Source organism: Scyliorhinus torazame, chromosome 9 (assembly GCF_047496885.1).
Source record: "Scyliorhinus torazame isolate Kashiwa2021f chromosome 9, sScyTor2.1, whole genome shotgun sequence".
Classification (NCBI taxonomy): Eukaryota; Metazoa; Chordata; class Chondrichthyes; order Carcharhiniformes; family Scyliorhinidae; genus Scyliorhinus; species Scyliorhinus torazame.
Window position 1 is genome coordinate 259,368,261 of NC_092715.1, and position 15,206 is coordinate 259,383,466.

Consider the following 15,206-nt stretch of genomic DNA (forward strand, 5'->3'; position numbering starts at 1 on the left):
TTGTTCAATCTTGTGGCTTTATTCTATCAGCAAGTGTCTTGAATTTCAAATATTGTCGACTTTAAACAAAATGTTATTGGTCCCTAGTCAAATCTTACCAAAACTTTAAGGGCCTGGTCAAGGATTATAACAACCGATGTATTCTAACAGTGCAGCATTGTTGGCGATGCCATATTTCAAAAGAAACATTGAGGTTCTGTCCATGTGTTCAGATGGATATCGGAAACCCTATGATACTTTTCAGAGATTGAAGGGGCTGTCCTGAGATGAGACCCCTTAAAACCGGATAGCTCGGATAACACTAGAATAGTGCTACATAAGTTAGTTTATTGAGAATTGAGGCTAATCATAGAAAGTACACCCAGTAATCATTATTAAGCATTAAACCTGTCTTTTTAGAACATAGCAGTAACAAGCATTTAAATTCTTGCTAAAAGCAGTGTCCCCAATGCATGATGGGATTTAAGCTAGCGAACGTGTCCATGTTTTTAAGACAACAGGATTAGACAGAAATAGTGTGGTCAGCAATAACAGTCAGCTCAGTAAGCAGTTCTTATCATCCTATCTCAGACAATCCACGGTGTAAAGAGGAACCAACTTCAACATCCTGCACCCAGATAAATAATGAGGTGGGCAGGAACTGGCTGAGATAAGTAACATGGGAATGGCAGCAAAACAAAACATAATGGATAAAGTGTCCTGGTAAACAACAGGTGGCAGGATGGGGTTAAATCATGAGCTGATCACAGCATCATGTTGCTAAAAGTAAACTTCATTGGTCAATATAAAATTGACGGCTCCGAAGACTGGATGAAGTACAATTGGAGTGGGCTATTGATTTTTAAAAATTGTATATTGGTGGCGCCTGAGTCAGTGTAAAATAGGGTGGTTTCGGCATTTATCCAAATCACTCTCCCTCCTACGTTGACCAGGCTTGGAAAAATAAAGCCGCCTTAACCAGAGTTGATGTGTCTGCAAGTCTTTGTGTTTAGCTGAGCTGCAACTAAGAGGGAGGAACTCCACGTAAAAGCCAGCTCAATACTCAGTCCTTGGAAACACTCCTGATCTGAACAGTTTCTCTGCCCGCTTTGAGCAGTCAGCTAATGTATCAGTGCCACCTGCCCCAACAGCCCTGGGCACACCCATACCCACTATTACAGTCTCAGAGGTAAGAGCTGCCTTCTTGAAAGTGAATCCGTGGAAAGTGACGGGCCCCGACGGTGTCCCTGGGCGAGAACTCAGAGCCTGTGCAGACCAGCTGGCGAGTGCATTCGCAGACATCTTCACCACCTCAATCCTCCGCACTGAGGTGCCCACCTCCTTCAAGAAGACCACCATAATACCAGTACCAAAGAAGAACAAAGTAGCCTGTCTCAACGACTACCGACCGGTAGCCCTAACGCCTATTATCATGAAATGCTTTGAGCTGCTAGTCATGAGACGGATCACTGCCAGCCTCCCAGACGGTCTCGATCCGCTGCAGTTTGCCTGTCACTGCAACCGGTCCACAGCAGACGCTATCTCATTGGCTCTGCAATCAACAGTTGAACACCTCGACAACAAGGAAAACTACGTGAGACTGTTGTTCATAGACTTCAGCTACGCCTTCAACAACATTTTCCCAACAAGACTAATAACCAATCTCCCCAATCTTGGACTTGACCCCCCCCTGTGCAGCTGGATCCTTGACTTCCTCACCACCAGACCGCAATCTGTCAAGATAGGCAACAACACCTCCTCCACAATAGTCCTCAACACCGGAGCCCCGCAAGGATGTGTGCTCAGTCCTCTACTGTATTCCCGCCACACCCATGACTGTGTGGCAAGATTTATCTCCAACTCAATCTATAAGTTTGCGGATGATACGACTGTGGTGGGCCGCATCTCAAACAACGATGAATCAGACTACAGGAGGAAGATAAATCACTTGGTTGCATGGTGTACCGAAAACAACCTCTCTCTAAATGTCGGAAAGACCAAGGAACTGATCATCGACTTCAGGAAGCTCAACACGACACACACTCCCGCCTGCATCAACGGCTCCGAAGTGGAGATGGTCGATAGCTTTAAGTTCCTGGGGGTCACCATCACCAACAGTCTGTCCTGGTCCACTCAGGTCGATGCAACAGTGAAGAAAGCTCAACAACGTCCCTACTTTCTGCGGAAGGTAAAGGAATTTGGCATGTCTGCATGGACTCTCACAAACTTCTACAGATGTGCGATAGAGAGCATCCTATCCGGCTGCATCACAGCTTGGTAATAGCAACTGCTCGGCCCAAGATCACAAGAAACTGCAGACTGTGGTGAACTCAGCCCAACGCATCACACAAACCAGCCGTCCCCACACTGATACTGTGTACACTTTTCGCTGCCTCAGGAAGGCAGACAGCATTATCAGAGACCCCTCCCACCCAGGCATTGCCTTCTTCCAGACCCTTCCACCAGGCAGAAGGTACAGAAGTCTGAAGACCCGCACATCCAGACATAGGAACAGCTTCTTCCCCACAGCTACCAGACTCCTCAACGACTCCCCCTCGGACTGATCTGTTCCCTGCAAGATCACTGTTTACGATGCCCTATGCTGCTCTTGCTCATGTACTTTCTTTGTTTGGCCCCATGTTTCGCACTGCAACCAATCACTGTCGACGTACCATTTGTCAATGTTCTCTGTTGATTATTCTTTTTGTCTACTATGTACGTACTGTGTACGTTCCCTCGGCCGCAGAAAAATACATTTCACTGTACTTCGGTACACGTGACAATAAATCAAATCAAATCAAATCCGAGATGAATAGAAAGTTTCTCCCAGTGCCCACACTATGGTTTGACCCCTGAACCAATGACATTAAAATTTGTCCATGGGGCAATATCTTGTGCAAATTGAGGGATGGAGGTTCCGGTTTCTGTTTTAGAGATTCATTAGCACACCCAGAACTTAATTCAACAAACTCGGGTTTGTGTCTCCTCAGCTGTTGACTGTGGATCGCCACCAGCGTTACTGAACACGGCGTCACAGCCACCGGTTAACACAACCTATGGGAGTGCGGTTGTGTACCACTGCCAGGCTGGCTATGTGGGTGTGAGAGGAAACGACACATCGATCTGCTCTGCCCAGGGCCAGTGGGAAGGAGCGAACCTGGAATGTGAAGGTCGGTACTCCGGAAATGGTTCAGAATGAAATTCACTCTAAAATAACAGGCAAATAATGTTTCGACAATGACTTTTTATTTGTGATTTTTCTCTGATCCGTTTTTCCTTCTAATTGGTCAACCTTCCATATGAATCCTTGCAGTAATTCTTTTTTGTATTTAGATTTGCGCCTCTCGAGATCAACATGGCCCAATTGATCGAGCTCCCACATTTAAATGGGAAGTGAGTGGGTTTGCATCTTGCTGTGGACCTTAACGCTGAGAGTGCAGGCTGAGAACTTCAACCCCTGATGCGTCCCGGAGATTTTGCATGTGTGCCGCATGCACAGATCGACATTTGTACTTTCATGGGCCCAGTGTGCCTGTCCCGGGAGAAAGACGGTGGGAAAACCCAGGTTATGTGACTGGATTTGGAATGCTTTGGGAGTATAGCATCCCAGGCTGTGAAGAGGGGACAGGGTGAGGTCCCAAAGGGAGAGTCCAGACAGGGGACGGGGGATGGGGACGGATGGATTTGCGGGAGAGGGGGATTGCGGTCCCAGCTCAGCTAAAAAGAGAGAAGCAGGAAAAGAGTTGCGGGAAGCACACTTTAAGTTAAACAGGTAGCGAAGTTTGCTATCTCAGTCCTGTGGGCCACTGGGACCCGGGTATCTCTTTGGAGCAGGAATGCTCCGCTCATATTGCCCAAAGATCTGAAGATGTGCTTGTGAGTTGGTGCCCGAGTGTGTCCTCGGGAATCCCAAGGAATAGTATCGTGTGAGGCACAATTGTAACCCTACGAGGTCAACCAGTGTTGATTCAGTCTGGGCCTGGTGATTGAAGGGGGCTCAGGAGGAGCCCCGATATTCTAAGAAGGCAGCCAGTGATTCCGTATTGTGGGCTGTTGGGGCAAAGGTACCCCTTTGGAGGAGTGGTGTTCTGCTCAGCACGGGCGAGGAGCTGGAAGGGCGCTTGCGGGTTTGTGCTTGAGAGCAGAATTGGGAATACGGGTGAACAGAGTCTGAGAAGATGAGACTGAAACTCGGCGAGGTGGTTTGCTATTGATGCCATCTGAGTTGGAGTGACTTTGGGAGAGAATTCGAAGGTTAGCTCTTCAAAAGAGAAGACTGAATTTACTTGTTAAAGAGACGGAGTTTCAGTGAGGCTGGTTGACTACATGTTTGCCAATGTCTGGGTGAGTGGTTGAGAAATCCAGGGGCTGTGCCTTGGTCGCATCTGCCATTTATTGTGCAGTGTGGTGAGTTTGACTGCAGTTTGCCTGTTGATTCACATCTACCTTAACCTTGATTGTTAGAATACAAGAGAGAGATTTGTAAATTTTTTGACCGTGTACAGTAAAGTTTATTTATATTTGTTCAATCTTGTGGCTTTATTCTATCAGCAAGTGTCTTGAATTTCAAATGTTGTCTACTTTAAACAAAATGTTATTGGTCCCTAGTCAAATCTTACCAAAACTTTAAGGGTCTGGTCAAGGATTATAACAACCGATGTATTCTAACAGTGCAGCATTGTTGGCGATGCCATATTTCAAAAGAAACATTGAGGTTCTGTCCATGTGTTCAGATGGATATCGGAAACCCTATGATACTTTTCAGAGATTGAAGGGGCTGTCCTGAGATGAGACCCCTTAAAACCGGATAGCTCGGATAACACTAGAATAGTGCTACATAAGTGAGTTTATTGAGAATTGAGGCTAATCATAGAAAGTACACCCAGTAATAATTATTAACCATTAAACCTGTCTTTTTAGAACATAGCAGTAACAAGCATTTAAATTCTTGCTAAAAGCAGTGTCCCCAATGCATGATGGGATTTAAGCTAGCGAACGTGTCCATGTTTTTAAGACAAACAGGATTAGACAGAAATAGTGTGGTCAGCAATAACAGTCAGCTCAGTAAGCAGTTCTTATCATCCTATCTCAGACAATCCATGGTGTAAAGAGGAACCAACTTCAACATCCTGCACCCAGATAAATAATGAGGTGGGCAGGAACTGGCTGAGGTAATTAACATGGGAATGGCAGCAAAACAAAACATAAAGGATAAAGTGTCCTGGTAAACAACAGGTGGCAGGATGGGGTTAAATCATGAGCTGATCACAGCATCATGTTGCTAAAAGTAAACTTCATTGGTCAATATAAAATTGACAGCTCCGACGACTGGATGAAGTACAATTGGAGTGGGCTATTGATTTTAAAAAATTGTATAATGTCTGAGTCAGTGTAAAATAGGGTGGTTTTGGCATTTATCCAAATCACTCTCCCTCCTACGTTGACCAAGCTTGGAAAAATAAATCCGCCTTAACCAGAGTTGATGTGTCTGCAAGTCTTTGTGTTTAGCTGAGCTGCAACTAAGAGGGAGGAACTCCACGTAAAAGCCAGCTCAATACTCAGTCCTTGGAAACACTCCTGATCTGAACAGGTTCTCTGCCCGCTTTGAGCAGTCAGCTAATGTATCAGTGCCACCTGCCCCAACAGCCCTGGGCACACCCATACCCACTATTACAGTCTCAGAGGTAAGAGCTGCCTTCTTGAAAGTGAATCTGTGGAAAGTGACGGGCCCCGACGGAGTCCCTGGGCGAGCACTCAGAACCTGCGTAGACCAGCTGGCGAGTGCATTCGCAGACATCTTCACCACCTCAATCCTCCGCTCTGAGGTGCCCACCTCCTTCAAGAAGACCACCATAATACCAGTACTAAAGAAGAACAAGGTAGCCTGCCTTAACGCCTACCGGCCGGTAGCCCTAACGCCTGTTATCATGAAATGCTTTGAGCGGCTAGTCATGAGACGGATCACTGCCAGCCTCCCAGACGGTCTCGATCCGCTGCAGTTTGCCTGTCACTGCAACCGGTCCACAGCAGACGCTATCTCATTGGCTCTGCAATCAACACTTGAACACCTTGACAACAAGGACACCTATGTGAGACTGTTGTTCATAGACTTCAGATACGCCTTCAACAACATTTTCCCAACAAGACTAATAACCAATCTCCGCAATCCTGTACTTGACCCCTCCTTGTGCAGCTGGATCCTTGACTTCCTCACCAACAGGTCGCAATCTGTCAGGATCGGCAACAGCACCTCCTCCACAATAGCCCTCAACACCGGAGCCCCGCAAGGATGTGTGCTCAGTCCTCTACTGTATTCCCGCCACACCCATGAGTGTGGGGCAAGATTTAACTCCAACTCAATCTATAAGTTTGCGGATGATACGACTGTGGTGGGCCGCATCTCAAACAACGACGAATCAGACTACAGGAGGGGGATAAATCTCTTGGTTGCATGGTGTACCGAAAACAGCCTCTCTCTAAATGTCGGAAAGACCAAGGAACTGATCATCGACTTCAGGAAGCTCAACACGACACACACTCCCGTCTGCATCAACGGCTCCGAAGTAGAGTTGGTCGATAGCTTTAAGTTCCTGGGGGCCACCATCACCAACAGCCTGTCCTGGTCCACTCACGTTGATGCAACAGTCAAGAAAGCCCAACAACGTCTCTACTTTCTGCGGAAGCTAAAGAAATTTGGCATGTCTGCATCGACTCTCACAAACTTCTACAGATGTGCGATAGAGAGCATCCTATCCGGCTGCATCACAGCCTGGTATGGCAACTGCTCGGCCCAAGATCGCAAGAAACTGCAGAGTGTGGTGAACTCAGCCCAACGCATCACACAAACTTGTCACCCCCACATTGATTCTGTATACACCTCTCGCTGCCTCAGGAAGGCAGACAGCATTATCAGAAACCCCTCCCACCCAGGCATTGCCTTCTTCCAGACCCTTCCATCAGGCAGAAGGTATAAAAGTCTGAAGGCTCGCACACGCAGACATAGGAACAGCTTCTTCCCCACAGCTGCAAAACTCCTCAACGACTCCCCCTCGGACTGATCTGTTCCCTGTAAGAACACTATTCACGACGCCCTATGCTGCTCTTGCTCATGTATTTGCTTTGTTTGGCCCCTTGTCCCGCACTGTAACCAATCACTGTCGACGTACCATTTCTCAATGTTCTCTGTTGATTATTCTTGTGTCTACTATGTACGTACTGCGTATGTTCCCTCGGCCGCAGAAAAATACTTTTCACTGTACTTCAGTGACAATAAATCAAATCAAATCCGAGATGAATAGAAAGTTTCTCCCAGTGCCCACACTATGGTTTGACCCCTGAACCAATGACATTAAAAGTTGTCCATGGGGCAATATCTTGTGCAAATTGAGGGATGGAGGTTCCGGTTTCTGTTTTAGAGATTCACTAGCACACCCAGAAGTTAATTCAACAAACTCGGGTTTGTGTCTCCTCAGCTGTTGACTGTGGATCACCACCAGCGTTACTGAACACGGCGTCACAGCCACCGGTTAACACAACCTATGGGAGTGCGGTTGTGTACCACTGCCAGGCTGGCTATGTGGGTGTGAGAGGAAACGACACATCGATCTGCTCTGCCCAGGGCCAGTGGGAAGGAGCGAACCTGGAATGTGAAGGTCGGTGCTCCGGAATGTTCCGAAACCCATTATACCGAGTCTACATGGAAATAACTTTTTAGGCAAAGTTGTATTTGTGATTATAGCAAATCATCATTGAACACCTCACATGGTTTACAAACGATTACATAGGATAGACTGCACAGATACAGGCCATTCGGCCCAACCAGTTCATGCTAGTGCTTATGCTCCACTCGAACCTCTTCCCCTCTCTCTTATCTAACTTTCTCAGCGTAACCTTCTGCTCCCTCCTGCGTTTACCTAGCCTCCTGTTAAATGCATCCAAACTATTCACCTCAGCCACATTCCTTATTCTACTTTCTCACCATTCTCTGGGTAAAGGAAATTCGGCTTCGCTTGAAGGACCCCAGCATATGATGTTTTCGCCCCGGGGAGGGGGAGGTGGTGTCCAACCTGCTACCTCTGGAGGTAGGCCTGAGGCTGCAACAGAGGCAGGCCAGCGGGCTGGAATTCCTGCCTCCGTTCACAGGAACATTGTTAGAACCCACACGAGACCTACGGGGTTGGAGCAATCAGTCTCCCCGTGAGTCTCGCCGAATACGAGCTCCCCCGCTAAGGGGGCGGAGAGCCCAAGATCATTCATGATTGAGATCTGTATAAAGTCGGCCAGGTATGGAACCTAGAGAGCAGACCCAGCTGGGATCTGACGTATATTGTAAATATAATTGCTTTGCAATAAACCAAGCTTTTTATTTAGCAGCTTGGGTCAGGCTCATTTGCGCCCTACTAAAAACATCAGCCCAGTTTTAATGATTAATTGCCACTGCTGTGGTGGTCTTGTGCCATATGCACTGTGGGTGGGGGGGGGAGGGAGATAAGGGTGGCTGGGGGTTAAAGGTACCCCGAGGACAGGCCTCCCCAAATGTCTGGGATTTTGCACCCCCACCCCCCCAACCCACCTTCCCTCATCAGGTCTTCGAAAATCCAGAGCCAACTCTTTAACCTGATCTGACTGCCTCCATGTCAATTGACACAAGACTCGAGCAATAATCCGGATATCATCATCGGTCTATGCATTATCAGTAAAACTGACAGGGAAATTGCTGCACCGCACAAAATAAATTTGCTAAGAATACATTTCTTGATGCAATTTATTTTTTATTTAAGCTGTTACTAAGTAACTGGTTTGAGGGATTGAACAGCGTGTTCCTGTTGCTTTCCCCAAGGAGATATCATCTTAACAGGGCCATTAAACATGTGGATCTGTCCACTTATACAGTGGAAAACTAAACATTTCCAAGAAAGTGTAGGGTGTTTTTCCCAGTATACATCCAGTCAAGATTTGTCTCTTATCCACGGGCATTAATGGGATATTCATCGCATTCTTTTTTTCAAGATGGATCTTGCTTTGCAATTATTAATTATTTTGGATGGAGCTGGTTTGGAGGTTCTGGATTCTGTCTATTAGAAATTCACCAATGCACAGAGAAGTACAAAGAACATAGAACAATACAGCACAGGAACAGGCCCTTCAGCCCTCCAAGTCTGTACCGGTCATAATACCAACCTTTGCCAAAACCCTCAGCACGTCCTTGTGCCGTATCCCTCTATACCCATCCTATCCACGTGTTTGTCAAGATGCCTTTTGAACGCCGTTAATGAATCTGCTTCCACAACCTCCCCTGGCAACGCGTTCCAGGCACTCAACACCCTCTGCGTAAAAAACCTGCCTCGCACATCTCCTCTAAATCTTGCCCCACGGACCTTAAACCTATGCCCCCTGGTGACTGACCCCTCCGCCCTGGGAAAGAGTGCCTGCCCATCCACTCCATCCTTGCCCCTCATAACCTTGTAGACCTCTATCAGGTCGCCCCTCAACCTCCGTCTTTCTAATGAAAACAGTCCGAGTCTATTCAGCCTCTCCACATCGCTAACACCCTCCAGACCAGGCAAGATCCTGATAAACCTCCTCTGCACCGTCTCCCAGGCCTCACATCCTTCTGCTAGTGTGGCGACCAGAATTGTGCGCAATATTCCAAGTGGGGCCTTACCGAGGTTCTATACAACTGCAGCATGACTTGCCAGTTTTTATACTCGATGCCCCATCCAATGAAGGCAAGCATTGTGTATGCTTTCTTGACTACCTTGTCCACTTGCGTTGCCACCTTCAAAGATCTGTGGACGTGCACGTCCAGATCTCTCTGACTTTGTATATTCCGAAGAGTTTTACCATTTACGGTATATTTCCCTATGCTACACCTACCAAAATGCATTACCCCACATTTAAACTAACTCGGATTTGTGTCTCCTCAGCTGTTGACTGTGGATCGCCACCAGCGTTACTGAACACGGCGTCACAGCCACCGGTTAACACAACCTATGGGAGTGTGGTTGTGTACCACTGCCAGGCTGGCTATGTGGGTGTGAGAGGAAACGACACATCGATCTGCTCTGCCCAGGGCCAGTGGGAAGGAGCGAACCTGGAATGTGAAGGTCGGTGCTCCAGAACGTTCCGAAGCCCAAGTTATACTGAGCTTACGTGGAAATAATTTCCCAGGTGGAACCGCATTTGTGATTTAGTAACTCACCGTTAAATGAGAGATGGGGCCCACAGAATGGGCCATGTTAGTGTTTGTGGTGGACTTGAGCCCCCTCCCATCTTTTCTTACCTAAGTCTGGCCTAAGTCAAACTGAGAATCCATGGAAATGATATCCCGGGAGTGACTGCATTCTATAGTTTCTCTCTTGTTGAATAGTTCTTTCGCTTGAGGCAAACCTCATAAGATCTCCCATTGTAGGTACGCGCAGGATGGCTAATTCCAATTCAATTCAAGTCCCAATGCAGATTTGAGGACGAGGTTTGACGACGATCTGGAGTGCGCTGCGTACAGTTTTGGGTACTGGACCTTCAGGGAAGGCACGGTGACCGTGGCAGCACAGATTGGCCAGAATGTCACACAGGCTCCAAGACTTATTGGAGAAACTGTATGGTTTAAGCTGTATTCTGTGGGATATAAAAAGCTGGGGGATGGGGGGAGGTGGGTGACTGATTGAGGTTTTTAGGATTTTGAAAGGAATTGATAAGGTTGGTGGAGAAACATTCCTAACTGCTGGAGGGAATCTGGGACACAGAAACATAACCTTAAAGTTGGCATACTCAGGAAAGAAGTTAGGGATGTGTCCTCATGCACAAAGAGTTAAAAGTACGGGACTCTCTCCTACAAAAAGCAGCAAATGCTTAATGAAACATTCCAAATCTCCAAAGAATAGATTTTTTCTATGAAGGGATATGAAACCAAGTCTGGTGGCGTTTCGGTTGAACAGTAACAATTTTTTTGAATGGGTCACAATGTCCAAGTAAGTCATTTCTAAAAACTTTACATTCTGTATTGTCACGGATACTATTGACAGAAAAGATGTTCTGTTCCACACGATGAATTTTCTAAAAGTACATTACTTGATGCAATGTATTTTTATTCAAACTGCTTACCGTATCCGTGAAGCGCTGAAGGTATAACTCCAGTTGCTGTGCCCCTATATTGTAGATAAGCCTTCAGGTTCATAGAACTTGTAGGTCGGGCTAGTGAAGCTTATGCGACCTTAGGCTGTTCATAGAACCCCTACAGTGCAGGGGCATGCATTCGGCCTATTGAAACTGCACCGACCCACCAAAAGAACACTCTGCCTAAGCCCACTACCCCGCTCTATCCTGGAGTCCCATGCCTTGATCATGGCCAATCCACCGAACCTGCACATTTTTGGACTGTGTGAGGGAACTGCAGCACCCAAGGAATCCCACGCAGACATGGGGAGAACGTGCTAACTCCACACAGCCAGCCACCCAAGGCCGGAATTGAACCCGGATCCCTGGTGAGACATTAAAAGCGGTATATGGGGCAGCACGGAGGTGCAGTGGTTAGCATTGCTGCCTCACAGCACCGAGGTCCCAGGTTCGATCCCGGCTCTGGGTCACTGTCCGTGTGGAGTTTGCACATTCTCCCCGTGTTTGCGTGGGTTTTGCCCCCACAACCCAAAGATGTGCAGGGTAGGTGGATTGGCCCTGCTAAATTGCCCCATAATTGGAAAAAATAATTGGGTACTCTAAATGTTTTTCAAAAGCGGGAATATGTCCATCTCTTCAGTTGGACATTAAAAAAGTTCTTCACATTTTCCAAGGGAACGTAGTGACTTTCTCCCAGTGTCCCAGTAAAGATTTGTTCTCAACCAGGAACATTGACTGGACATTTGTCTAATTTTTCTTTTCTGTGCTTTTTGCGCGTTTAATTACTATGGAGGGAGCTGGTCAGGGCATTCCAGATTCTGTCCATTAGGAATTTACCAATGCACAGAGAAGTAAATTAAACTAACTTGGCTTTGTGTCTCCTCAGTTGTTGACTGTAGATCACCACCAGCGTTACTGAACACAGTGTCCTATCTCTCCGTTAACACAACCTATGGGAGTGCGGTTGTGTACCACTGCCAGGCTGGCTATGTGGGTGTGAGAGGAAACGACACATCCATCTGCTCTGCCCAGGGCCAGTGGGAAGGAGCGAACCTGGAATGTGAAGGTTGGTGCTCCGGAAATGTTTTTAAATAATATCCACTCTCAAATAATAGGTGAATATTTTGGGAAAAGCACTGAGAGATAGAACTTGAAGGGATTATTGAAGACTAGTAAATGGCCACAATGCTGAGGTAGGGGTTGCCAACACTGACTGGACATTCCGGGAGAGGTCAGTGGAAGTGATCTTACGAAAAGCCGGAGGGGTGTCGGGAGCAGGTCTGGGAATGTTTGAAAATACCAATGTCTTCCCAGGGAATCACCTCTGTCTGATTTATCTTTCTGTCTAACGACGTTACCAGGAGACGAGCAGACTAATATTAGCTTTGATAAATTTAGATTACCCGATTCATTTTTTCCAATCAAGGGGCAATTTAGCGTGGCCAATCCACCTCCCCTGCACATCTTTGGGTTGTGGGGGCGAAACCCACACAGATATGGGGAGAGTGTGAAAACTCCACACGGACAGTGACCCAGAGCCGGGATCGAACCTGGGATTAACCAATGCTAACCACTGCGTCACCTTGCTGCCCACGAGCAGACTATTCTGATGATCCGCCCTGTCCCCTGGTTTTGGAATGTTCAGGGTAATGAAGATCCTTCCTGAAAGGATCCAGCTCCCGCTGTCCCTGGATCATTTCAAAGTGGCCGTGTCCAATCAGGGAAGTGGCCGTGTCCAATCAGTGGCCAGCTGGAGTGTCTGAACGTTTGCTAAGCACTGAGGACACGGCCACAGGACCCTCACATGGGGCCACGCAGTGTCAGCTACCTGCATTAAAGATGGAGCAGTCCAAATAATGACAGATGAAAGAACAAAACTCAGTCTTGGCAAGTCCAGTCGGCATGCCTGCTCCTTTCGCCACTGGTGTTGCGTTTCAAAATGTCCCAGGAGGCTTTCTTTGGCCACCGGACGATTAATGGAGCCATGGTCTCGTTGGATGGTGGGTGGAGCAGACTCAATGGGCCGAATGGCCTACTTCTACTCCATCTTATGGTTCAATGCCGATTCCAGGAGATTCCTGCCGATCCGGGAGGGTTGGTGACACTAGGCAGGGTTTTAGTGATTGATGATGGTTGAGAGAGTACGCAGTAGGGAGGCTCACAGAGGGTTTTCCCAGGGGTGTGTGGCTGAAGGCGATTGCTCATGTAGAAGCATTTGGAGCGCTCTATCCCAGTTCCTTTGTTTGTCTCCAGTAGGTGTCATTCAGACACTAAGGGGGCTATTCTCCGGGACTCGCGCCGGGATGGAGAATTGCCCCAACCGCGCCACGACGTGCCGACTCCGGTGCGCGATTCTCCGAGGTGCGGGGAATCGGCACCATTTGCGCCGGCGCGTTTGGTGCGGCGCCAGCCGCTGGAATCGGCGGGGCCGTCGATTCTCCGGCCCGAATAGGCCGAGCGCCCCCCCCAATACGACAGAGTCCCGCCGGCGCCGTTCACCCCTGGTCATTGCCGGCGCAAGCTCTGTGGGAATGCTTGGGGGGCAGCCTGTGGGGGGTGCGGAGGGGGGCTTCTTCACCGGGGCGTGGGGGCCTCCGATGGAGTCTGGCTCGCGATCGGGGCCCACCAATCGGCGGGCCGGCCACTCCCCCCCCCGGGGCCTACTTTCCGGCCTGGCCGGCCCCTGATCAGCGACCCCACGTTGGGTCAGGTCCGGCACACGTAAGGAGTCCCCCACGCATGCGCAAGACGGCACGGCCCAACTGCGCATGCGCGCGTTGGCGCGGCGGTAAGGAGGCTGGAGTGGCGTTAACCGCTCCAGCGCCGTGCTGGCCCCCTGTGGGGGCCAGAATAGGTCGTGCCCGGGCCCTGTTCACGCCATCGTGAAACGCAACGGCGTTCACGACGGCGCAAACACTTGGCCTCCATATCGGAGAATCGCCCCCTAACAACCAGGGTGCTTCACCTGTTTAATGTGAGCTCACATCAGTATCGAAGGATTATTGATAAGTTAAGGAGACCTTCATTTTGCAATGAATTGTAATTATTTGTATATTGAAATGATCATACTTTATTTTTATTTGAACGATTCTCCAAAGCTCTGTTATGAATTATGATCACATCGCTCCTCTGCCTTTTGGCTCAGATCTGGTATGTCTCGCTTGTGGGGACCTTGAATTGGATTCAATTTGAATTTGAATTGGTTTTTGAAGCAGGCGAGGAGCTGGATTAGGGGTTCGCCCCTGTCCAAACTCTGAGCCCTGGCTTTGTAACTCAAAAAAAGTAATAATAATTATTTTTTTAAATATTGAATTATGATCACTTGTTTTATTTCTATCATCATCACAATTCCCTACCAGACGCCAGGACGGTTTTTCAGTAAACAAATTGGGCGGAATTGTGAACCCGCGTTAGCCGTCAGCGAGAATGATTATCATAGATTATCATAGAATTTACAGTGCAGAAGGAGGCCATTCAGCCCATCGAGTCTGCACCGGCTCTTGGAAAGAGCACCCTACCCAAGGTCCACACCTCCACCCTATCCCCATAACCCAGTAACCCCACCCAACACTAAGGGCAATTTTGGACACTAAGGGCAATTTATCACGGCCAATCCACCTAAATGATGACACATGGCGCAAGAGTTGGGAAACACGATTCTCCCAGGAGAGATCGCATTTCCGATTTTCCATGTCTCTCACCGATGACGTAGCGAGGTTTAAATTCATTACCTCATTTAAGTACATTACCTCTGATTAGTGGGCACCCCTCCCCCACTAAATGTTCATAGCTCACCGGCATGACCGGCCATTTATAACAGCTGTATAAAAGTGAGATCCCAGATAAGTGGACATCAGGTCCAGTGGGAGAGGGGTGGGTGGGTTCGATCCCGGCTCTGGGTCACTGTCCGTGTGGAGTTTGCACATTCTCCCCGTGTGTGCGTGGGTTTCGCACCCACAACCCAAGAATGTGCAGGCTAGGTGGATTGGCCACGCTCAATTGGAAAAAATGAATTTGGATACTCAATTTTTTTTTAAATTACCCGAACCACGGAGTAGACATCCCTCACCATGGAGCGCACCACCTGCGCCAAGATCTCCACTGCGGACGCT

At 48.1% G+C, this 15,206-nt stretch overlaps 1 protein-coding gene across 3 annotated transcripts in view; it reads left to right on the top strand.

Annotated features, from left to right (window-relative positions):
- The window catches only part of susd1 (sushi domain containing 1), a 108,081-nt gene that overhangs the window by 53,580 nt on the left and 39,295 nt on the right, over nucleotides 1–15,206 (top strand). For all 3 annotated transcript variants that reach the window (XM_072517313.1, XM_072517314.1, XM_072517315.1), the window contains 4 exons: nucleotides 2,970–3,149; nucleotides 7,452–7,631; nucleotides 9,906–10,085; nucleotides 11,981–12,160. In XM_072517313.1, coding sequence (XP_072373414.1) covers nucleotides 2,970–3,149; nucleotides 7,452–7,631; nucleotides 9,906–10,085; nucleotides 11,981–12,160 — 720 coding nt within the window. The remainder of the gene's footprint in view (nucleotides 1–2,969; nucleotides 3,150–7,451; nucleotides 7,632–9,905; nucleotides 10,086–11,980; nucleotides 12,161–15,206) is intronic.